This window comes from Pongo abelii, chromosome 14 (assembly GCF_028885655.2).
Source record: "Pongo abelii isolate AG06213 chromosome 14, NHGRI_mPonAbe1-v2.0_pri, whole genome shotgun sequence".
In the NCBI taxonomy this organism is placed as follows: domain Eukaryota; kingdom Metazoa; phylum Chordata; class Mammalia; order Primates; family Hominidae; genus Pongo; species Pongo abelii.
Genome location: NC_071999.2, coordinates 32,556,438 through 32,580,847, shown reverse-complemented (window position 1 = coordinate 32,580,847; position 24,410 = coordinate 32,556,438). Strand labels below are relative to the sequence as shown.

The 24,410-nt window shown below is 36.7% G+C and overlaps 1 protein-coding gene across 1 annotated transcript in view; it reads right to left on the bottom strand.

Moving 5' to 3' along the window:
• LOC100452499 (protein POLR1D) overlaps positions 1-24,410 on the bottom strand; it is a 44,908-nt gene that overhangs the window by 11,512 nt on the left and 8,986 nt on the right. The window contains exon 2 of the mRNA XM_002824119.6: positions 7,486-7,560. Coding sequence (XP_002824165.1) covers positions 7,486-7,560 — 75 coding nt within the window. The remainder of the gene's footprint in view (positions 1-7,485; positions 7,561-24,410) is intronic.

Genomic DNA, 24,410 nt, shown 5'->3' with positions numbered 1-24,410 from the left:
ACCTTTTTCCACACAGTTAGTTCATATACATATGTGGGTCTCCATTCTTTTTTTTGTTTTCTTTCCTTCTCCACTCCCTTCCTTCCTCCTGCCTCTTTCTTCCCCCGGTCTCTATTCTTGATTCTCTATTCTCTCACTAATGTCTTTAGTCTTACACGAATCTCATACTAATTACTATAAATTTACATACTATTATTATATTGAGCATGCAATATTCTCATCTCATTCCTCCCAGAAATATCTTAGCTGAAAAATTGCACCTTTATAATGGAGAGATCTGGTAGTCACCAGCTTTATCAAGGGCAACCTGACATTAAGTCCTCCTGACCTGTTGTCATTAAGACATATAAAAACATCACCTGTGTAATATTCCTTCCTGTCAAACAAGTTTAACCTGAATCTAATCAAGAAAACATAATCGGGCAAATCCAGTATGTGGAACATTTTTGCCTGGATCCCGAATCTGCATCCCAAACAAAAGGCGACCACTATAAAAGACATTTTTGGGATGTTAGATGACGATATGAAATTATACATTAATTTCATTGATATGTAATTACAATGTGATTATGTATGAGAATGTCTTTGAGGTCTGCATGCTGAAGAATTTAGGGCTGAAGTATCAAGATGCCTACAATTAATTTTCACATGGTTCAGCCAAAAATTGTATGTTTGTGTATTACATGTAAATATATTATATCACACAATCATAGATAATCAAACAATGTCCTTTTTTCTCATTATATTTTCTAGTGGGCTATTGACTGTATAAGGCATTGATTTTGAATGTTTATCTTGTGCTGAACCACTATGGGTAGACATCCTATCTTCAACAAATGACCCTTTGTCTCCTTTTTTCTCCTCCTAGTTATTTTCCTTGTTTTGCTGTATTTGCTTGCTGGCACCTATCTAAAGCAGCAGTTCTCACTGTGTGACCCGTGAACCCTGAGAGTCCTCCAGACTCATGAGGGAATCTACAAAGTCAAAGCTATTTCCATAGTTTTGATATAATTTGCTTTACTCCAGAAGGTTGACATTTGCACTGATGGTGCAAAAGCAACAAGTAAAACAGTGGCAAGAAACAAGGCAGTGATGAAAAACTGTACCAGTGGTCATTGTACTCTTTACCACCATGCACTTCCAGTTAAAAATGGCCAGTTTTACTTGAGAATGTCCTTGATGAAGCAGTGCAAATTATTAATTTTGTTAAATTTTGACCCTTGAGCATCAGTCTTTTTAATAATGTATGTGTATAAACGGGACATACAAAGCACTCTGCTACTTGAGATTATGATGGAGGCTTTAAGGAAAAGTACTTGTGTGACTGAATGGCAAAGTGAACTAGCTAGTTATTCAGACGTAGGTGAGCCTGTCACTTCTAGGAAAACAACTCACAGTATTCATTGCCAATATACAACTGGAGCTTCCAGATGAAAGAAAATTAGAATTTTGGCAAACTGTGAACTTGACAGGTTCCCTTGACACTTAAAAGACTGATCTGATGAGACTGGTGATGATATTTACAAATGTGATTTTAAAAATATTATATAATGACACATGTAAACATTTGGAAGCTTCATAACTCAGTGAACCAATATTTTCCAGATGACCAATGATGATGTTACAAAATCAAGAATAAGTAGAAGATCCAGCCAAGGTAACAAGGATATTATATAAAGGGCTTTTACTGTAAAAGGATAGGAAAAGTACACATTATTAAAAAGAATATTACAAAATTACTACTTGTTGAAGTTACTTGCAAAGTTCTGATGTAGTATCAAAGAAGAATATCTACGGTTTTCTGAAAAAGTTATTGAAATAGAGCTAAAATCATGCAATTTACAAGTGAGTAAGAAAATATCAATCATAGTTCTTGCTCTATAAGGAGCGTTCAAGGGGATTGGTTGTTTCTTGCCAGCTCTCCAGATAGACATCTATCCTGACAACTTAAGTATCACCTACTGGCTTCGTTAAACTTTCTGATATGTATTTCCTTTTGAAAATACATATCTTTGTAAGGTAGTATTTTCTTCATATACTTCAGCCAAAATAACACATTACAATAGATTGAATTCAGAAGCAGATATAAGAATCCAGGTGTCTTCTATAAGCCAGACATCAAAGAGGTTTCCAAAATTACTGTACTCAATACGTTTTGTTTTGCAAATATAGTTATTTTTCATATAAATGTTATTTATCTTAATGTATTTATTATTTAAAAATGAATAAATACTTAAAAATTGCCCAGCTTTAATTTTAAACATTGGTATTGATAGATATAACCCACATAAACAAAAGCTCTTTGGGGTTCTCAATAACGTAAAAGTGCAAGTATCCTAAGATGTTTGAGAACCACTGTTCCAAGACAATTGAGATAACCAAGTAACAATGCCAGCAGGAATTCGTGTCTTTCAGACTCATGGGAAAGTGTAAGTTTCACATCCTAGTCTCCCACAGGATCCACCTCTTACAATCTGAAGTATCTTACTTTGCTTGCCATCTTTTATTTACTCCCTTTTCAACATGCTTTTCCCTATATCTGGGAAGAAGCTGCTAGTTGTCCCTCAATATCTGCTCTTCCTTTTTCCTGTAGTCAAAGAACCCCAGATACTTACCTGCCACACAACTGCCTATGAAAAAAAAGATGAAATTTCTGTCCTTGCAGCTAGATGTAGACATCAGACTAAATTCTGGCCAATGGGGTACATGGAGAAATGGTACATACAGGCTAGGCGCGGTGGCTCACACCTGCAATCCTAGCACTTTGGGAGGCCAAGGCAGGCGATCACTAGGTCAGGAGTTCCAGACCAGCCTGGCCAAGATGGTGAAACCCCATCTCTACTAAAAAAAAATACAAACATTAGTCGGGTGTGGTGGTGGGCACCTGTAATCCCAGCTACTCGGGAGGCTGAGGCAGAGAATTGCTTGCACCCGGGAGGCGGAGGTTGCAGTGAGCTGAGATCCAGCGACAGAGCAAGACTCCATCTCAAAAAAAAGAAAAAAGAAAAGAAATGGTAAATGCAACTTCTGGCAAGTTTTCTTTTCTTTTCTTTTTTTTTTTTTTTTTTTGAGATGGAGTCTCACTGTGTCCCCCAGGCTGGAGTGCAGTGGTGTGATCTCGGCTTACTGCAACCTCCCTCTCGCAGGTTTAAGTGATTCTCCTGCCTCAGCCTGAGTAGCTGGGATTACAGACGTGTGCCAGCACATCCGGCTAATTTTTGTATTTTTAGTAGAGATGGGATTTCACCATGTTGGCCAGGCTGGTCTCAAACTCCTGACCTCAAATGATCTGCCCACCTCGGCCTCCCAAAGTGCTGGGATTATAGGCGTGAGCCACAGCACCCAGTCATGGCAAATTTTCTTAAAGGAAAGGGGTGTGCCTTCTTTCTCTTCTTCCTTTCTGCTAATTGAAATGTGGACTCAATGTCTGTTACTATATTAGACTATGTAGAAAAGAGTCATACCCTATGATTGGGAGATTTGGAAAACTGGAAGGAGCCTGGGTCCCCAGTAACTCTGTGGAACTACCAACCTAACCAGTGTTATTCCCAAAGAGTACATCAACGCCCACACAAATCTCAAGACAGTCTGGTGCACATGGTAACTTTCCCCACGAAGAGCAGAACTAGCATTGATACACTAGTTCTTTTACTATCAGAAAGTTTTACGAAGCCAGTAGGTGGTACTAAAGTTGTCAGGATAAATGATGTCTATCTGGAGAGCTGGCAAGAAACAACCAATCCCCTTGAACGCTCCTTACAGAGCAAGAACTATGATTGATATTTTCTTACTCACTTGTAAATTGCATGATTTTAGTTCTATGCTGAGTCTTTCTAATAGGCATTAGATTGGACCAATGATTACTGACAGCCTGATGAAGGTTCAGCCTTATATCCAAAACCAAAGCACCCTGTGCCTAAAAAGTTTATACTAATCTGACTCACAATAGTAGAGGCACCTTATTTCTGTAAAGCACAGAGGAGGGCTGGAAAGAAGAGCAGATTTAACTAATATTTACTAACTAACTGCTACATGCCAGGAATCATGCTGGGTGTTTTCATACACATTATCTCACCAGATTTTCACTATCATCCTCCCACTTTTCCCATGAGTCTATAAGACAAGAATTCCTTCTGGCATTCTTATTGTTTTCAATTGTCTTATAACAGTGGTTCTGAAACTTTGTGGTCTTAGGGTACTTTACACTCACACTCCTAAAAATGATTGATTGAGGACACCCCAAAGAGCTTTTGTTTATGTGGGTTTTATCTATTAATATAAATATTCAAAATTAAAGCTGAGCATTTTTTTCAGTATTCACTTTAAAATAATATATTATTTACTAGGTATTTTACTGAAGCTAAGATGATTACACATGATAGATACAGATTGACTCACATTGGATTATTTCATTATATAATTTCATCCATAAATATATCAGAATACATTTCTAAAAGAGAATGGCTTTTAAAAATTAAAATACCAGCAATACTATCACACCTAAAAAATCAACATCAGTTCCTTAATATCATCAAATACCCTCAATTGTTGCATAACTTTTTACAGTTAGTTTGGATAAAGATACAAACAAGGTACCCATTTTATTTGATGTTCCTCAAATCTATTAATTCATAGGATACTCTTCTTTCTTTTCTCCTTGCAATTCATTTGTTAAAGAAACTGCATTCTTTGTCCTGTAGCATTTCTCACATTTTGGATTTTTGTGATTGCAGCCTTATGGTGTCATTTAACATGTTCCTCTGCCCTCTGTATTTCTTGCAAACTAGTAGTTCTAACTAGAGACTTGATCAGATTCAGGTTCAATTTTTTGACAAGGATGCCCCAGAGGTGGTGGTTTGCTCTTCTTGCATCTTTCTGTGGTATAAGGGTTAATGAATGTGTTGAAACTCAAATGATAATATTATTCTATAATCCTTCTAATGTATTAGTTACAATTCTTCTGTAAAGTTTTCTTTCATCAATTGGTGACTTTGAAGTATAATTTGTACAGGGAACAGGGTAAATGCTTACTTCTTCCTATTTATCAGTTTTGTGAATAGTGATTTGGTTCTCTAGCATCCTATAAAAGGGACTACCAGGTTTGTTATTATGATTATCATTATGACCTTACAGATTTTAACATATTTTAGGTGTTTTAATCATTTATTTGTTTTTTAAATCAAATTATATCATCTTTGACTAGTGGGAGACCTTTCAAGTGGGTCCTGAGTCTTTCTGAAATGAGTACATTTGTCTTTGACAGTTTCTTTGCTTTCTGGTGTGACAAGATTTTCCAGCTCCTCTTATACATTTCCTGCCCATGTAGTCAAGAGTTTGGTTTGGCCCAAAGAGAGGGCTGGCCTTTGCCTTAGCTTCCAGAAAGTAATGTCATAGAAATGTCTTTGTTTAGGGTGGAGCTGGTCACACCTAAGAGTCGTAGAGTGGGAGCTGGCCATGCCAGAGAGACTAACATGTGACTTAGGGTGAGAGCTTTGAGTTATGTGGTATCAGTCAACCTAGAAACTAAGATCAGTCATGTAATCCATCCATCCATTCATCCATCCATCAATCAAATCTATGTAATGAAACCTCAATAAAAACTTTGAACACTGAGGCTCAGGTGAGCTTCCTTGCTTGGCAATATTCCATGCCTATTATCACACACTGATGCTGGGAGGGTAGCATGTCATAACTTCAAACCTATTTAATGAAACCGCAATAAAAACTTTGAACGCTGAGCCTCAGATGAGCTTCCTTGCTTGGCAATATTCCATGCCTATTATCACATACTGATGCTGGGAGGATAGCATGTCCTCTTCATGGAGCAAAGGATAACAGTGGCTTTAATCTTTGTGTCTTATTTTGGCTGATTTTAGTTTGTATCTTTTCCCTGTAATAAGCTGTAACCACAAGTATAACAGATTTCACTGAATTGTGTGAGTTCTTCCAGTGAATTATTGAAGCTAAGGGTGGTAGTTTGGGGGAACCCTCTGAACTTGTGGTTGGTATAAGAAGTAAGGATAGTCTTGGGGACTGTGACCTCTAATTCTGGAGTTTGGCTAACTCTGGGCACTACTTCAGGTCTGTAATCAGTTCTTACTCTAAGGATTCCGCTCTCCTTTCAGTGAGAAATGGTATTTACATAACACAGTTTTGGCACCAGGGGTGCTCACTGCTACTGGGTGAGTGGTCATTGTTTCTAGGCCTTTTCTGTGAAAAGAGCTAGGAAAAGCTTTTCTCTCTCCCTCTCTTTTTTAAGGGAAACTCTAGCACAACCTCATACTGATGTTTCCAATTCAAATTTAGGATTATAGGTAGGTTTTTATTTCTTTGATTTTATATTTGTAGCTCTTTAACATTTTCACGTTAAATCTTGGTATTTATATATAGAAAGTATTGCTTGTTTTATCCTACTATATAATATTTTCAGAATAGCAATACCAATATTATTACTAACAATATGATGACTGAAAACAATTTCTTTGTAGTTATTTTTTATCTTTTGGAAATATAGTCAAATTCCAGATCACCTGAAATAGTTTCTTTCCATGTAGCTAAGCCATCCACTCAATGGTTTTCAGGTCCATGTTTTATTTTGCTTGATTTTTAGGTATTGTCTTTTCCATTTTAATTTTTGTCTTGGATTTTAGGTAAACTATGTGCATAGTTCTAAATGTCAAATTTACAAATCGAGCTATGTTCAGAAGTTTAACTTCTACTCTTACCACATTTTTACATTTTACTTTTTTAATGACCCTCCTTATTCCATTGCAGTACATTTTTAACTGTAGATATAAATTCCAGAATCAGCATATTCATCAAATGCAAAGGGCATCACTAAAGTAGTGCCTAGAAGGGTCTTTTTCTTGTTTGTTTTGTAGAAATGGAGTCTCACTATGTTTCCCAGGCTATTCTCAAACTCTTGGGCTCAAACAATACTCCCGCCTTGGCCTCCCAAAGTGCTGGGATGACAGGCATAAGCCATTGTGCCCAGCCCATATTATTAAGTTTTAACAAGCTCTATTTTGTACATAATCTGTAAAGGTAATCTTTAATTCTACATGGCTGAATTGTCACATAATCAAAATGCTTACAGTTAAAATTAATTTCCTAAAATAAATTTTAATTTACTAAGGACTATAAGTAAACTAGAAATTCTTAAACAACAAACACCAACATAATATTACTCTTGCACAGGTGACTTTGGGCATAGTAGTATCTAAATACCTCTTGGAGACTTGTGAACTAAAGGGACAATGAACCTATACTGCATATCCTCCATAGGCGCCTGCTGCCCATTTCTTCATGTTATTAGAGTTTCTCAACATTCAGTTCTCAGCAGTGTCTTACTCTACACTTGTCTCTGAGCGATTTCCTCTGCTTCCATGGTTTCCCATTTCCTCTATATGCTAAAGATTTACATATTTATATCTCCAGCTAAGAATTTTTTCTTAAGTTTTAAGGAAGATTACTCAAAGAACTTACCAACCCATGGGTCCCATTGTTTCAGCTCTAGTTTTCCCACGTTTTGCCTCCTTAAGCAGTTCTTCTATTGCTTTCCTGATAAGAAAAAGGAAAAGATTTGAGAGGCAGTCACCCTACTAAGTTCTGAAAATCAATTCATTCCAGGTCCATGATCTTGGGAAAGGAACTAACTTTTGAAGCATGATTCCTGGGGCAAATTTTTTTTTAAATGGTTGACAATTTTGAACACATAAATTAAAAAGAAACAATATAAAGGAAGCAACACTGAAGAGAAAAAATTACAAACTGGAAAAAATATTTTTGATATGAGACAGTTAAATCATATATCCTTAATATAATAATTATCTTTTCTTATTAATTTGAATAACCAAAAGACATGAACAGCCAAATATGTATATATCTATATTTTTTCAAATTCACTGTTATTCAAAGAAATACCAGTGAACTCAACAAATAAATGTTTCTGCCCATTAGTTAGTGAGGGGGTAGAGAAATGGATAACTTCTTCTCTACTAACGGGGACTGAAGCTGATATTACATTTCTGGAGGACAATCCAGCAACATAATAAAGAACCTTAAGAATAGTATATACCAGTTGACCTAAAAATTTTACTTTGTCCTATGAAAATATTCAAATAAGTATGCAAAAGTATATGTACAACGATATTCAAACTACTTGTTAACAATTAAATAAAAAACAGAAAACTTAAATATTTACTGATAAAGGATTGGTTAAATAAATCATAACATATCCACATATGTGGAAGATTAGGCAGTCTTAAAAATGAAGACAAATGAATTTTTGGCACAGGACACTCATAACATATCCAGTATATAAAGCTGGTACAAAAGAATATGTGTAGAATAACCTTAATTTCAAATTTATTTACATATATATCACATAGAAAAACATTTGGAGAGGGCTGGGGGTGGTGGCTTATGCCTGTAATCCCAGTACTTTGGGAGGCTGAGGTGAGAGGATCACCTGAAGCCAGGAGTTTGAGACCAGCCTGGGCAACATAGCAAGACCTGGTCTCTAAAAAAATAAAAATAATAATAATAAAAAAATTTGGAGGGATGTTATCAAAACAGTAAGATGAGTTTTAAGGTGATTTTTTTTTTTTCTGTTTGCATTGCTGCATTTTCTATTTTTTCTACAATGAACATGTATTATTTGTGCAATTTTTGAAGAGGTTAAAAAAACAGAAAACATATTTATCAACCATATTCTGAGACTTTACTATGTGTAAGATACTGTGCAAGGTGCTATGGGTAGCAACATAGGAAGATGATCGTCCCTGACTTGAATATGATGTATCAATAACAAAGTTAAGAAAAAGAGAGGTATAAACAAATATAGTCCAAAACAAATATAGTCCAAAGACAGAACTATAAATCGAATCATGAATTTTTGAAGCTGGATAATTATATAGAGTCTACATTAAAATGTTATAATGACACTATTATAATACTACCATACACTATATAATCTTCAAATGATATTAACATTCTGTTTACAAGAATGTTTTATTTCATGTTGATTTTTGTTTCATCAAAGTAAAGCATGCACATACTTTAAAAAGACAAATACTATTTAAAAGATTTTAAATACAAGTCTTCTACATTATCCTGCCCTAACCACCAAAGAAAACAATTTCAACTTTTTTCATCTGTTTCTCGTTATTTACCTCCATATTCCTAATACTATGCTTTCAAACTATTTCACCACCTCTTAATCTTCAAAAATATATCTGCTTATTTTTGTATAACTCATTTTTAAATAAACTCTTATTGAGATCTTTAAAAGATGTCTTTTCAGTTAACTCAGCAGCTTGACATTTTCTGATCCTTCTTGGGAAGGCCCACTGCTACGGATCAATGAGGAACTGAAGCGCTTGCCTATCTACCGACATGTTGACTCCCTCAATCACAAGTTTCGCAGCCCAACCTCTTATGGAATCACGAAGAGGTAAGTTCATCTGATGACCACATATGCTGCTTCTTCCGGCTCTTTAGAATAATGATATGGCCTGCTGAAATGATCTGGGGACTTTGTCTCTTACAGTAGTTCAAGCAAAATTTATCCTAATTCCAAAACAGAGATCATTTTTCAACCTTATAGATTTAAGTAAAAAAATTAAAGGGTATAAATATTCCAAATGTGCCTTTTCCTTTCTCATAAATTAGTGTGGTAGTTTTAAAATAAAAAGATAAATCATACCTAGATCCACCTATGTGCTCTCCTTCTGTCAAAAGAAATGGTTAAAAATAATCAGGAAAAAAACTTTTTGGGGCAGTTCCCCAATTATGAACAAAATATGTATCAGTTACAAATAAACTAGAATGTGTTTTCCCATAAAAACTATGTTAAAATGTTTGCCTAGCTTCCTGGACCAGACTACAGAAGCTTATTTGAGTCAGAATCCAGCTGAAATGCTATACATCTGCAGAAGATACTCAGTAAGGATTCTTGCAGAGACCCTGAAGGCATATTCTAGGTGCTTTCAAGAGCTTGAAGTTTGACAGTGACTCTTCTTTAGTTTCGATTCTACTTAAAACTGTCTCTAGCACTGTTATTAATTTTACCTGGCACGCTTAAGGATGCCTTCTGGTTTACGAGTACAATCAAAGAGAAAAGAAGGTATATGTATGAGAAAGACTGCCTGCGGTGAAACAAATTCACCAAGGATGGAGGACCATAAAAGGAGGAGTAGAGACTGGGTGGGAGGGCACTCCGTCAGCTGGTCTACCGTGTTCCCATTGGTAAAGGGGGCTTAGCTGCTGTTCACAGCCAAAGTGGTGCAGCGTGACCCATTCCCATGGTTCGGATCTACCCAAGTTAGGTATCTGCAATTGGTTTAACGACAACTAATGTCCACACAGAGCTTTAAGTATACCAAGTACTATCCTATATAACCATGATAACATAGTTATTACCACCAATACATATGTGGAAAGTGATATTCAGAGACATCGACTAACTTGCCCAAATTAACACTGCTAACGATCAAGGAGAAGGGCAATGAGGAAGAGGAACAAAGCAAACAAAACCCAACCTCTGTTTTTAAGGCTAGGTATCATCTGATCCTTCTATAAGACTATCTCCTCCACAAATACCTGCGCAGCAAATCCTGGAGAAATTGTTTATCATTAAAAGGCAAAAAAGAAACTAAATGGGGAGAAAAAGGCCTAACAGAGTGCCACTACTGCATTCATTCAAAGAGAACTGGGGGATAGGCTGATACTGGAGAGGCGGAAGGAATGAAGGAGGACTGATCACTGTTTTGTCCTAAGAATGTTGAGCATTCGCTACTTCCCACCCAAAATTCTCCTGCATAAGCTCCCTCTACAGAGCTTTACTTCCAAAGAAGAAAACAAGAATTTCTAGCAATCAAGTATCCCAACCTTAAAACACCATAACTACCTTCAAAATTAAGGGGAGAAAGTCAGCAATTTCCCCATTACTGTAGCCTCTGTTGTTTCCTCTAGAAATCTCATTAATGAATTACTGGGTGAGGAAATTATAAATCCAGTTTCTATTCTGCATGATCACAGGAGCAAAATAACTTAAATTATCAAAGATTATGAAACATCAATGTGCATGAAACAAGATAGTTTTTAATGAGGTGATGAAAGAAGTGTAAACTGTAATTAAAATACAGGAAAAGCAAATAGGAGAATATATAAGAACTAAGTATATACAGAACTTGAACAATTAAAAAATTATTCAGACATAAACTTAGTTCTTGGTATGCTAGTTTTTATACTTGGTTCTTTTCAATATCTTGAAGGTTTCTTTGTAAAACTAATTAATTATATTAGAATACTAAGTTCCATGGAGACCCAAGAGAGCTGAGTCATTAAGCAGACAGTTTTCTGGGCACAGGAACAAACCACAGTCAATTTTCAATGATCCATGTGTGTATTATCTCCAGCCAATTTTCCATCCTAGCACAGCTTCCTCAGGCCTGCCTGTTCACTGCATTAGCCAGCTGGTACATGCTTAAGGAACGTCAACTGATCATAACAGCAGCTTAAGTAAAACCCAAGTAGGAATGCAAATCTGGTACAAAATCATCTTAAAATCCAAAGTCAAACAAATTAGTTTTGAGTTATCTGGGTCTGTTTCTTTTTAATCACTTTAATCAACTGAGGGTTAACTGTTCCAGTGTACAGAAGGGGTAGCAAGAAATTGAAGGCAACTGAAATAAAGCACCAGAAATTGAGAGGAAAATTAAATAATAAAGTAGGAAAACAGGAATTTTAAAGGAATAAAATCAGAGAAGCTAAATCTCAAATAACTGCTCAAAAATGATAGAGTCAGTCAGAGGGAACTATAGGCCTCTTCCTGTGATGGTGAAGGAAAGCTAGGAACACAAGGCTGAACGTTAGAAGCTTTCCCCATTTGTGTCTCTCTCAGTCTTTAAAAGTTACCTTTGATCAGCTAACTGTATAGTACAGTATCTGTCACATGATGGACAGAAAAACAGGTTCAAAAAAGGCAATACATTGTTTAACAAGACTATTCTTTTCTTGATGTGTTCAAACAAGCATGACTTGGTGACAAGAATACAGACTTCTTAGAAAATTGGCAGAAATGAGTACAGCATCATTTGCTGCTGTTGACTGGGAAGTTATCTAAAAGGCCCAACACATTATCAGTGCTGAAGGCAAACATGTTTATACTTGTGGACTCGTCCACATACGTGTAAAAGAAACCTTACTATGGCAATCTAAATTTCTTCGCATAATGGAATGATAAAACTTAGAGAGAAAAATGGAACTATCTACTCGATCTTCAGTAAAGTTTTGGTGTCAGGTCATTGATTAAAAAAATACGGACAGATGATCAGATCACTCTGAACATCTGCAAACAACTGCTTATAGGTTCATACTGCCAGTAGTAACTAGTGGTTTAGTAGGCATAGGGATCTGTAGAAACCACAGGACAAAGTTTGGGTTCTTTATGACTTAGTATTTTGACTACAGACACAGGCAAAAATTCAGAAATATCCTTATTTAATTTCAGTAAAATATCAGATTGTCTGGGGTCATGTATCAGCTCTAATGAAAGGTACAAAAATTCAAATTGTGAAAAGGGTTTTTAAAGACAAGGTAAAACTCAATAGGAACACTGAGGTCATTTGGGAAATGAAAAGACTTATTCACAGACATAAACTAAAGGCAAAATAAATTAATCTGCACATTTTGTTAAATTCAGCTAATCTATATTACGCACTTGGTAAATACAACGTACTGTGATTTATATGGCAAACTAGGCTCTTCCCTGAAGAGGCTATTAGGGCCTGCATATAAAATAAAGAGCCATATATGTACTTTAAAAACAAATACTGGATTATCTAGGAGAATGTGAGGAGGGAGCTCCAATATTCATTTATAAAATAACAAACAGAAAGTCATGAGAAAAGGTGCTGAATTTTTAAGAAGAACTTATGCTGGTAAAAGACTGGAAGGTGACGGAAGAACATGAGTTTGAAAGGAAAATTAATGAGATCCTTTGCTGATTTCATGCCCAACATGAACTAAAGAGATAGATGAAAGTGGTATTTTAAGCAGTGGTGGAAAAATAAGACGAAGATACTGCTGATTGCTTTTTGCAATGATGATAATAATTACTTCACAGGGTTGTTATGAGGATAAAATAAAATATTTGATTTGGATCCAAGTGTTCTGTATTTTATAAGAAGCAGAAGAAATATGATAGCTATTTTTTTACACTCCTAAAGGTCTCAGAACTTCTCTTTTTCAACCTAGTTTTCTCTATGCCTGGCACATACATGGTAGGTACTAAGTTAAGATCTGGGGAATAAATGGGTTCTGGGTATGTGTGGGAAATGATACAAATGCAAGGTTTTAAAAATAAAAATACTGCATCTGTAGACAGAATAGATGATGATGGGTGAGATGGAAGAAGAGGAAAGACAAAGGAGGTGAAAAGAAGATAAAAGAGAAAAATATAGTATGTCACTGGGCAAATAAATGTAATGAAAAAAATGAATAGCTACAGGTTCCTGAGGGAGCAATCCCCTGTAGTGGCCAAACGAACAGGGGCACAACAGCAACACGTATCCTTAGTGTCATCAAACATTAGGGCAGACTGGGAAATCACAGACACTGACCAAGGACACAGAATGAGGCAGAGCTGGCATCTCTCCTGTCAGGATTGAGGACTTCGATCCACTAGGGCTGCCTGAAAATCTCAGCAAGGTTTCAGATCTAGAAAACACTTTTCCCTTCAGTGAGCTACTGATCAGAGATAAATGGCCTTTGTTTAGTTTCCAACATTATTATTTTGCTTCATTATATATATATATATATACATGTTAACATCCTCTGAACTCCATTTCTTAGTGGAGAGGCTAATTGTGTTTTGAGATGACAGCGCCTAGTGTTGGAGTGGAGGGTGCCACTACAGAGAGGGTGAGATGTCATAGTGGGGCTACTGGCCTGTCTCTGCAAGGCCTTGCCACACAGATGCTCTGTGGGATAACCACATCTAGGGCCTTGGCTCTGACAGTCCAGAGACATAACATAGCTTAGACACTCCCACCAACTGCAACACTACATTTGCTGTTACATGCACGGGGGAGCTTTGCCCAGGTTATGCCCTCTGTCCAAATCACTCTCCACTCACAACCTTTACGCCAGACACTCAGCTCTGACATTACCTCTCCACCAAGCCTTTCCCGATCTCCCTGTTTGCTCCACATCAATAGATGTAACTGCTCCTTTCTTATAGGCCCACTGAGGGGCACATGAAGTCCCCATACAATATTTCCAAACATGTAAAAGTTATAAAATAAGCTAAAAATATTAAAATATATTTCTTCTTCCTATCTTGACAAATATGCTTTCATTATAACAAAATAAAAAATATTTTCAGCCATTTTTTGAAATGGCTGAATATTTGGATTAATATTAATATTTGGATTAATGGTAATATTTGGATTAATGTGGAAAGATAGAAATATTTCGTATATATTCCATGAAACTTATTTTCTTGCACTGATTTTAATAAAGTCCCTAATTATATTGTTATAATCAAGATTTTCATATAAATTAAAAGTGGTTTCATTCCTTGCAAATTATAGGAAAAAGAGCCTTGTAAATACTTTGACTTGGGGCTTATCTAGAAACACCGGATGTGTAGGAATTAATATGGAAGTTTAGCATATGGCCCAATTGCTGTCAAGCAAATGCTAACAGAGAATTGTGAATTTAGGCATTTGATATTTCACATGAGATGTGAAAGTATGGTCCCAAGGCATTTGTATTGAAAATGCAGTACCCCTTTTTTTGTAAGCATAAGAGTGTACAGTCGGCCCTCTGTATCTGTGGATTCAACCAAACATGGATTGAAAAATTTTTTTAAAGAAGCAAAAAAAAACAATACAATGAAAGTAACACAAATGAAAACCAATACGGAATTAGAGCTATTTACGTAGAATTTACATTGTACTAGGTAAGACTAGATTATACCTAGTACAACATAATATTAGTAATAATAGATTACTTAGATTACAGGCAATCTAGAGATGATTTAAAGTATACAGGAAGAGGCATGTAGGTTATATGCAAATATTATGCCATTTTATATCAGACTTGAGCATCTGTGGGTTTTGGTATCCATGGGGGTCCTGGAAGCAACCCCCCAGGGATACTGAGGGAAGGTTATATGTTCTATAAACCATAATAGTCTAAAAGTATTAAAAAACAAAATGTAAAATAATAAAATGATCTATGAATCAGTGTCAAATTTCTTGTGTGTTCCACATAGACCTACACATATACAAATATAAGAGTAATATGATTTAAGATTGCAAAATGTTACTCAGTTTCCAGGTGCAGCTGTTTCAAGTACTGTATTAAATCATGAGTGTCTTCAGAGTCATGAACTGAAATAATACGACAAGCAAGAAAATGGAAGCTTAGCACTAGTGGGAAACAATATTTTCTTAGTGAAGGATCTATTGCATTCATGCCAAGATGAAGGATTTGACAAGTTAATGTCTTTTTAAACTTTTCTGCAGTTCAAACCTTTCCATACTCTAAATTAGTGTCCACTGGAAAGTCAACATTGGTACAATCTTTATTCTTAAATCCTGATACAGAAAATACAGTGATTCTTTTTCAATTCATATTATAAAACCTGAGTAAATGTGCTATGGTAAATTTTTATATAAGCTATGAAGAAAGGCAGCTCTTACTGAAAATAAATTTGTGGGGTGGTGGTGAAAGGGTTACTTAGGAAATAGTAAACTCTGAATGGAAAAGCCCATAGACAATACAATAACAGGAAGAGCAGATCTGTTGATAGGTCAAATGTTAGGTTTAAAAATATTACAGTCTATGCTCTTCTGAAATATTAGTTGGGGGAAAAATCCACACAAAGAATATAAGGTCAAATAATTATTGAGTTCTTTTACTCAATAAAATGTATTTTGTTATCTCTTTAAGAGAACAGATGCTTTGGAGAACAAAACTGATGAAAACAAAACTGCAAAAGAAAAAGGGATTTAAAGTCTAGAAAGATGGGTGTGGAAGGGAGCCAATATCCAAGCAAAGAAAAGCTAATATGGCAGCTGCCTGAATTTAGTAAAGGATAGGAAAAATGGCAGAAGACCAAAAAGCAGAAATAAAAAATAAAATTCAGACTCTCACCAAATAACTGTTCAAAATGTAGACTGAAAAAATATTGCAGAATTTGTTCAAAAGAAAACATTACAATATAAGCCTCTAAAGTTTGCCTCTACAGCTTTTTTTTAATGAGGGAGAAGTTTGGTAGGTGTACTGTTCTTTGATAAACACACCACATACCAGAAAAACCACCTCACCAAAAGCGTGGTCTGTAAATCACTCTCTTAATCCTAAAAGAGCTTTATTTTATACAAATCATCTGCAGTTCTCTGTAGACTGTCCTAAACAATACCTCAGAGCTCTTGGATCTAAGCCCCGAGGATGGCCTATTCAGCAGAAAGTCTGGTCAGCCTGCTGAAGCTATTTTCTTCAGCGTGTCAAGGCTGCAGTAATCCGCTAGAAAACAAGCTGTCCACCCCTTGTAGATTTCAGTCTCTGATTCATCAAATGATTATAAATTATACTCAAAGCTAAAAGCCAAAGAATAGGAAAAAAAAAAAAACATAAAAGAAAGTTCTAGAATGTGTAGGATTTTGGCATCTCATCATTTCATGCTCTTTAAAAAGTGTTTTCATTTAAAAATACACGTAGAAATTAGTCTCTTGAAAATGCCATTTCAAGATAAATAATTTACCTGTCATCATCTGAATAAAGCCATTTCTAACCACAGGAAGAAAACTTGTGTATACTTCTAATTCTTAGAAATCTAGCAATACACAATGAGATGGGAAGAAGAGAAAGCCTGCACTCCACAGACAACATCACAGGTTCAGTGACAGTCCTGCGACCGCTAAGTGCAAGGCACAGTCCTGCCTTAGAGGCAAGAGATGATGAAGGGCCAGTGAAATAGAGGGTGTAGCCCACTGTAGAGCGACCGTGCTTCCCTCCTGCTGTGGGGACTGCCAGACCAGGCCTCATCTTGATCACCAGGCATTTTCTGTCTTTCATACTCTAGGCATCAAACATGGCTTTGAGGCATATGGTAGTTTCCTCTACACACTGGTGGGGAGAGATTTTGAAAAAATAGCACATATATACGTAGACAATATTTTCTACATCAATAATTAACTACAAAAATATACTATACAAAAAAAAAAAATTTATGCCAGTGTGGTGGCACATGCTTGTAGTCACAGCTACTCAGGAGGCTGATGGGGGAGGATTGCTTGATCTCAAAAGTTTGAGGCCAGCCTGGGCAACACAGCAAGACCCTATCTTTAAAAAAAAAAAAAATTTTTTTAAATGTATTAAAACCCATCGGTAAATTCTCAACTCTTTAAACCCTACACTGTCAAGTTTCAAATTGTTTTTCTGGTGCCAATTTATACAGCAATGAATTAAGTAGGACAAGGTAATTTTAAATCCCATTTTACAATTTTAAAAACTTAGTTAATATATATACAAGTGTTTTTGGAAAATTCTATATTTATATAAAGGAGTAGTTAATAGAGTTAAGCAGTTAAACATACACATAAACCTAACTTTGAGAGCAGCATCCCTTTAAGGAAAATGTTTACAAAAGTTCAAAGTGACGAACTTAGATGGTCCACTGAACAAGTCAGCCAAAAGTGCACAACTGTGCAAATAAGGTTTTATATTGACATTCAAAGATCCCCGAGATGCTTCCTTCTTAGCTGGCCAAAGTTGTAGAGCTCTGGTACAATGCAAACACATTCTTACAGATGCTGAATTCAACAGCACAGGAGGAGCCACTAGAAAGGCTGCAGAGATTAACTGAAAGGAAGGAAGGAAGCAGCTCATGGAGACTAATCTCTACAGTATGGAGAAAAACCCAAGGCATGGAAAATTCCATTACGATTAATCCAACCTTACCTTTATATCATAACACATATCATTCCAACAACACATCAGCTGCCAAAAGAAACCACAGAGAGTAATACAATCGATGATTTTGGCATCAGAAACCAGCTGCAAGACAACCAAAACCCAGCAAACCACACTTTATCATTCAGAGACTTTATAAATTATATGTGATAATATAACTAAGAAGGGAAATGTGAAAGCATGTTCTAGAGCCAATGTTTAACTAATGCATTGTTTTAAAAAATATCACAAACTTAAACACAATCTTTTCTTGTCCCTGAATTAAAACTATACTTTAAGTAGCCATACATATTAGGACCATCTCATCCACTGAAACATAAACAATCCTTAGGGATGGAACAGCAGCTGCAGCTTAATTGGATGGAGCAATGCTAACAAAGAGTTTAGAACTAAGTTAAAAATAGAATAGGTACCCAATTGAGACTGCAGGGGAAAATTCTGAGAGACAGATCATGCTGATTATCCAAACAGCATAATTTGGCTTCCTCCCAAAGTCTAATACACTCTTACGCTTACCAAAAAAGGGGCGCTGCATTTTCAGTACAAATGCTTGGGACCATACTTTCACATCTCATTTGAAATATTAGACCTCTAAATTTACAATTCTCTCTTAGCATTTGCTTGATAGAAATTGGGACATACACTATATTAATTCCTGTACGCCCAGTGTTTTTAGAAAAGCTTCAAGGATCTTTTCACTATAACTTTCATTTTAATTACCTGAACCAAAATGTTCGGGTAAAGATCCATTAAATACAATCTATATTATCAAAAAATGTAAGGGAAAAGTTTCTCAAATGTTAGATTTAGAGGCCATCTGGTTTAACTTTGTCATATAAAGCCGAGGAAATTATGGTTTAGAGAAGTTAACAACTTGCCTAACACTAAATCATATCTGGTTTTTGAAAATTTAACTCAAAATTACCAATATTTAAGCCTAGATGGCATGTATGGTCACCCTAGGGAGAAACGATGAGGAGACAGATTATAATTATAATATTTTAGCCCAGGATCATTACCTTTAGAGGACAACACTTTAAGTACCAACACTAACACTATCCCAATGCTATGTGATGTGTCTATGACTATTGTGATCTGCAATACACAAGCTTCAGAGCAGAATTTCTTACCTGAAAAATCCAGACTGAATAGACTTACTCAGTAACTGTTCTATCTTTATATAGTCCCTAAAACACCTCTCAGTGCTTTTAGAAGACAAATTATGCAGTTCTTCCTTTACAGTTTTAAATCTAGGGCACCATCAAGTAACCTTAAGAGAATAAGAAAGCATCCACAATATAGTGGTGAGAAAATGAGTCCCAGTTCCACACCTACTAGCTCTGCGATCCTGTGATATTCAAGGTCACAAAGCTATGCGATTAAAATGAAGATATTTCTACTAACCTTTCAGAATTCTTAGGGGGATTAAATACAATTTATATATATATATGTGTGTATGTGTATATATATATATATACAGTTACTTTGTAACTATAGAGCACTGAACAAATCTATTAAGAATTTTTTTAAAAATAATCATTTTATAGTTATAATTTCAATAGTAATCATAGATATACTATTGATAGTTATGTATGTTAACTAAAATATCATGTGCACAGCAATTTACTGAATAATATATATTACCTCACCAAGTCTGAGATGAACCCTTGAAGTTCCTGTTTCCCTTTTATTGTTTAGGCAACCAAGGCTTAGGGAGGCTGCCTTGTCTGAGGTCAACCAGTAAAGGGAACAGCTGACTCTACCCCAGAGCTTTCTGACTTCATATCCAGAGTCCTGTCAAATAACACATACCCTTATTTCATTCAATCCGTGAATAAAAGTTTCTATATTTTGAGGATGATCAAGTACTGCTTTAGCACAATATAGATGAAAAAGTTAAAATGAAAATATTTAAAGATAATACTAATAAGGTTTAATAATATGAAAAATGGTATTTTCAGAAACCAAGTATTATCAGTAAACCTTTATTTGGGTTCTTAACAAGTTACTCTCTCATTCATTTGATTCTTTTCATGTTTAAGATTTACAAAGAACAGCCCCATTGCCAGCATGTTTCAGCTAGGCCAACAATTTTGTCTCTTAAACTGAACTCCTTGGAGCATATGCTCTGGCAAAGCTGTTATCTTTATATGAGTCCAAGGCAGGTAACATCGACATCACGCCCATTAAAAGCTGAGTTTGGCCAGGCGTAGTGGCTCATGACTAATCTCAGCACTTTGAGAGGCCAAGGCAGGTGGATAGGTTGAGCTCAGGAGTTCGAGACCAGGCTGGGCAACATGCAAAACCCCATCTCTACAAAAAATACAAAAATTAGCCAGGCTTGGTGGCTTGCACCTATGGTCCCAGCTACTCAGGAGGCTGAGGTGGGAGGACTGCTTGAGCCCAGGAGGTCAAGGCTGCAGTGAGTCAAGATCACCCCACTGCACTCCAGCCTGGGTGACAGAGTGAGACCATGTGTCCAAAAAAAAAAAAAAAGGAGAGTCTATGGAGTCAGGCCATCCTGGGTTCCTATCTAATTACTAGTCATATAACCTTAGGCTGGTTACCTAACTTCCCCAGGTCTCAGTTGCCTTTTCTATAAAGGGGAAAAGACACTATCTACCTTGAAGGAGGATTAAACTGGTTTTCCTACCTGGTGAGGCAAATCAGTCTTCTTACTTTACAGTCACAGTTACGTGTCTGTTAGGCTGTCTGCTTTTGGCCAGCAATAAGTCTAGTTGGCTTCCTCATGTTCTGGCTTGTTCTGATCTTTCATTGCTCTCCGATGGGGACCAACTTATTAGAACAAGGAAATAGGAAGGGAATCCTCTGCTTACTTGCTACAAGTCTGGGCAGCAGACAGTGACACACCTGTAAGCTAACACTTCTAAAGACAGACATTTTCAGCACAACAGTTCCTAATCATAAACCCCTAGAATCCTTTATGTTTTCCAACCATTTAAGGACAAAGTACAATCTTTGCCATACAAACAAACTAATCATAAGTTTCTAATCATAAGCCCCTAGAATCCCTAATATTTTCCATCCATTTAAGGACAAACTGCAATCTTTGCCATGTAAACAAATCAATAAACAAAAAGCAGAAATAAAACTGTAGAATCAAGTCTAGAAGGCTTCAATTACAAGGTCTGATAAAGAATATAAATCCAACTCATTTACTTTGACAAGAATATGATGATGGTACTCTTTTACTCCTCATCTTCAGGGAATGATGTGATAAATGAAGCTTATATTAATTTTATATTACCAATTTTATATTAATCACTTTTAGAAACAACAACAGCAACAAAAACCCCTTGTTAAGTATTCCTAGTACTAGGACTTATGTTTAAGTATGCAGAACAAAGAAGCAACTCAGGATCTGAAATAATGTTAGATGAGGCATCGCAATGTTGGGTGATCCTTCACTTGAAATCTGAGTTCCAATGAAAATTTATTCTTAGATCCCATGTAACTTATTAACAGTTGTAGACAAATGCTCATGAGGACCCAAGGGAAAAGTGCAAGAGTCTGTTCAATTTATTGTGGAGCTAACATGATAAAAATGGCACAACAGATATCAAATTATTGAATGCTTTAAGTCTTTGTTTTGTCCTTCAAGTGCTTCAGGTCACCTAAATAAAGACTGGGATTTCTGGCAATTTTCCACCGAAGTGAGGCAAAGTCCATTTCACAAAGTAAGGGCAAAATAAAACTTAAGCAATCCTACATCCTTTCACCCCATTAGATTTTTTTGAAATATTATCGGTCTGGGAATTCCCCAAATCCGAAACCACGCAGTAGGTATATGCGTAGAACAGGTGCTCACAAAACCAACATTGTTAGCCTTGGCAGGGGTCAGTTCTCATTAATGTGAGATGCATTGCAGCCAAATTTGGCCTTGCAGAAACAAAGCCCTGCCTTCTTATGTGTGTATAAACAACATGCCCAATTCTTCTTAGCTCAGGGGACCTCTCTGGAGTCATCTACCTGGCAATATCTATCAGATCTGCTTGGTTCCTACTGCATAGGCTACTCCTCTGGCACTCTATCTTTGCCTGCTCTGGTCACCCTTCGCCTAAATGAACCTCTAGGTCTGCCTCCTCCTGGACAGGCCCAGTCTCTTGCCATCTACATGTGACAGACTATGGAGTTGAAGACACACAACCACAAATTCGTGGTTCTCAATTCGAAGCTTATAGAATAGTTATTTCCCTTTTTAAATTCAAGTTCAGCTCTTGGGGTATTTAATGTAAAAACAATACAGAGTCAATCTTCTATTCATTCGATAAACATTTTTTGAACACCTGCTACAAGCCAGGCATCGTTCCAGGGGTTGTGGATACATCAGTGAACATTCAAACAAAAATCTCTGCTCTCACGGAGCTTATGTTACAGTGTGTGTGTTTGAGGGGTAGAGGGAAAGGCAATATATAATGAATACAATAAATAGGTAAATTATATATGTCATATGTTAGAAGATAAGCGCTATGGAAAAAATACTACAAGGTAGGAGTGCTGGGGGACGGGGCAGGGGGGCGCTGCAATTTTAATGAGGTAAGAGAGTTACAAGAAATGACACCTATCCTTCAGTTCTTTAATACTACACAGCTCTTTGGTCTAGTCAGATTGCAAACTCTGCGAAGGTAGGCATGAAATGAGATTCGTCTTTGCTTTCCTAGTACCTGGAAAACAAATGGCCCTTAAATAGCTGCTGGAAAAACAAATGCATGCATTCTGTTATTTTTCCAAAGCAATGCTATTTGTAGTAAATGGCATAGATTTACGAGACAGCTGATTAGGAAATGAGTGTACTATTTGGCATTGAAAAAACAGCATACCTTGGAATCAAATCCTTTCAATTCCACTTCATGGTACTCAAAACAACAATCCTACAACTTTTTCCCTACTAGAGTTCTGTGGGGACAAGATCCCAAGGAAAATTAGTATCACTCTCCCATACTGCTGCTGCAAAGTAAAAATGTCCATCAATCAACTTCAAGTGGGAGATATTCTACCTTTTTAAACCAATAGACAAGATAACAGATGAGTCATGGGATCAAGGTGGTGAAGATAGTAGTGTTAGAGGCTCTTGAGGACAGAGAAGACAAAAATGAAACAGAATATAAAGCATAACTACCTTTATCAAGGCTCTCTATGATGCTTACTCCTGCCTCCCCCCAGCTCCTCCTCCCACTGAAGCCACAGGATAGGCATGGTTCCTTGGCCCACTTAATAATTTTTTGTCTTCTTGAAGCTTGTTACTGTGGTGGCTGAGTTGAAAATGTCAGCTGATAAGTGTACAAAATAATGTCATTATAAATCATCAGTCCTTCTTCCTGCTGTGGCACTCATACTCTGACAGATATGTAATCATGCATATATTCATTCACTTTCTGAATAAACATTAATGAAAGCCTACTGTGTGCCTGACCCAGTTTTAAGTGCTTGGGGTTCAGAAGCGAACAAGGACAAAGCCCTTGCCACCAAGCAGATATTTTTCAAGTGGAGTTAGACAATAAATAGATAAATATATAATATAATGTCAGTTGACAATGAGTACTATGAAGGAATATAGCAAGGTAAAGGAATAGAGAGTGATGGAGGTTTGTATGTGGGTGTGCATGCCACTTTAGAGAAGGCGGATGGGTAAGCAGCCGCTAAGATGGTGCCAAGGATCCCCACCTCCTGGTATTCAGACCCTCATGTACTCCTCTCAAGTGTGGGCTGGACTTACTGACTCATGTCTAACCAACAGAATAGAGCAGAGGCAATGGAATGCCACTTCTGAGAGTAGGGCATAAAAAGACTGGCTTCTGTCTTGGGTTCTCTCTAACTCTGTTTTTCTGGCTATGGCAGGAAGCCAGCTGCCATGGCAAGTAGCAGCCCCATATGAGTGAGCTTGTAGGCAAATCCTCTCCCATGCAATCCTCAAGACTGCAGCCTGGATGACATCTTGACTACAGCCTTGTCAGAGACCCTGAGTCAAAATCACCCAGCTAAGCTCCACCCAGATTCTTGACCCACAGAAACTGAGATGTATTTGTTGCTTTCAGCCACTAAGTTTTGGGATAATCTATTATGCAGCAATGGACTAATACCCATTCAAGGATGGTCTCTCTGAGCAAACGACTTTGGAAACGGACAGGCCATGTGAAGATTTAGGGGAAGAGAGGTTCGGGAAGTAAAGGGCAAGTGCCAAGGCCCTGAAATGGCAATGTTAGGCTTATATGAATAAAACAAGTGAGAAGGCCAGCGTAGCAGAGTCACAGGTGATGCTTTGGGTAGACAGCAGGGTGGGGGAGGCGGGCAGCTCATGCAAGCCAGCCAGGAGGGCTCCTATGGATAACATGACACAACCTGTACTGTGAAGACCATTAGTTTAACTCCCACTAACTGACTTGAACAACAACCATATATAT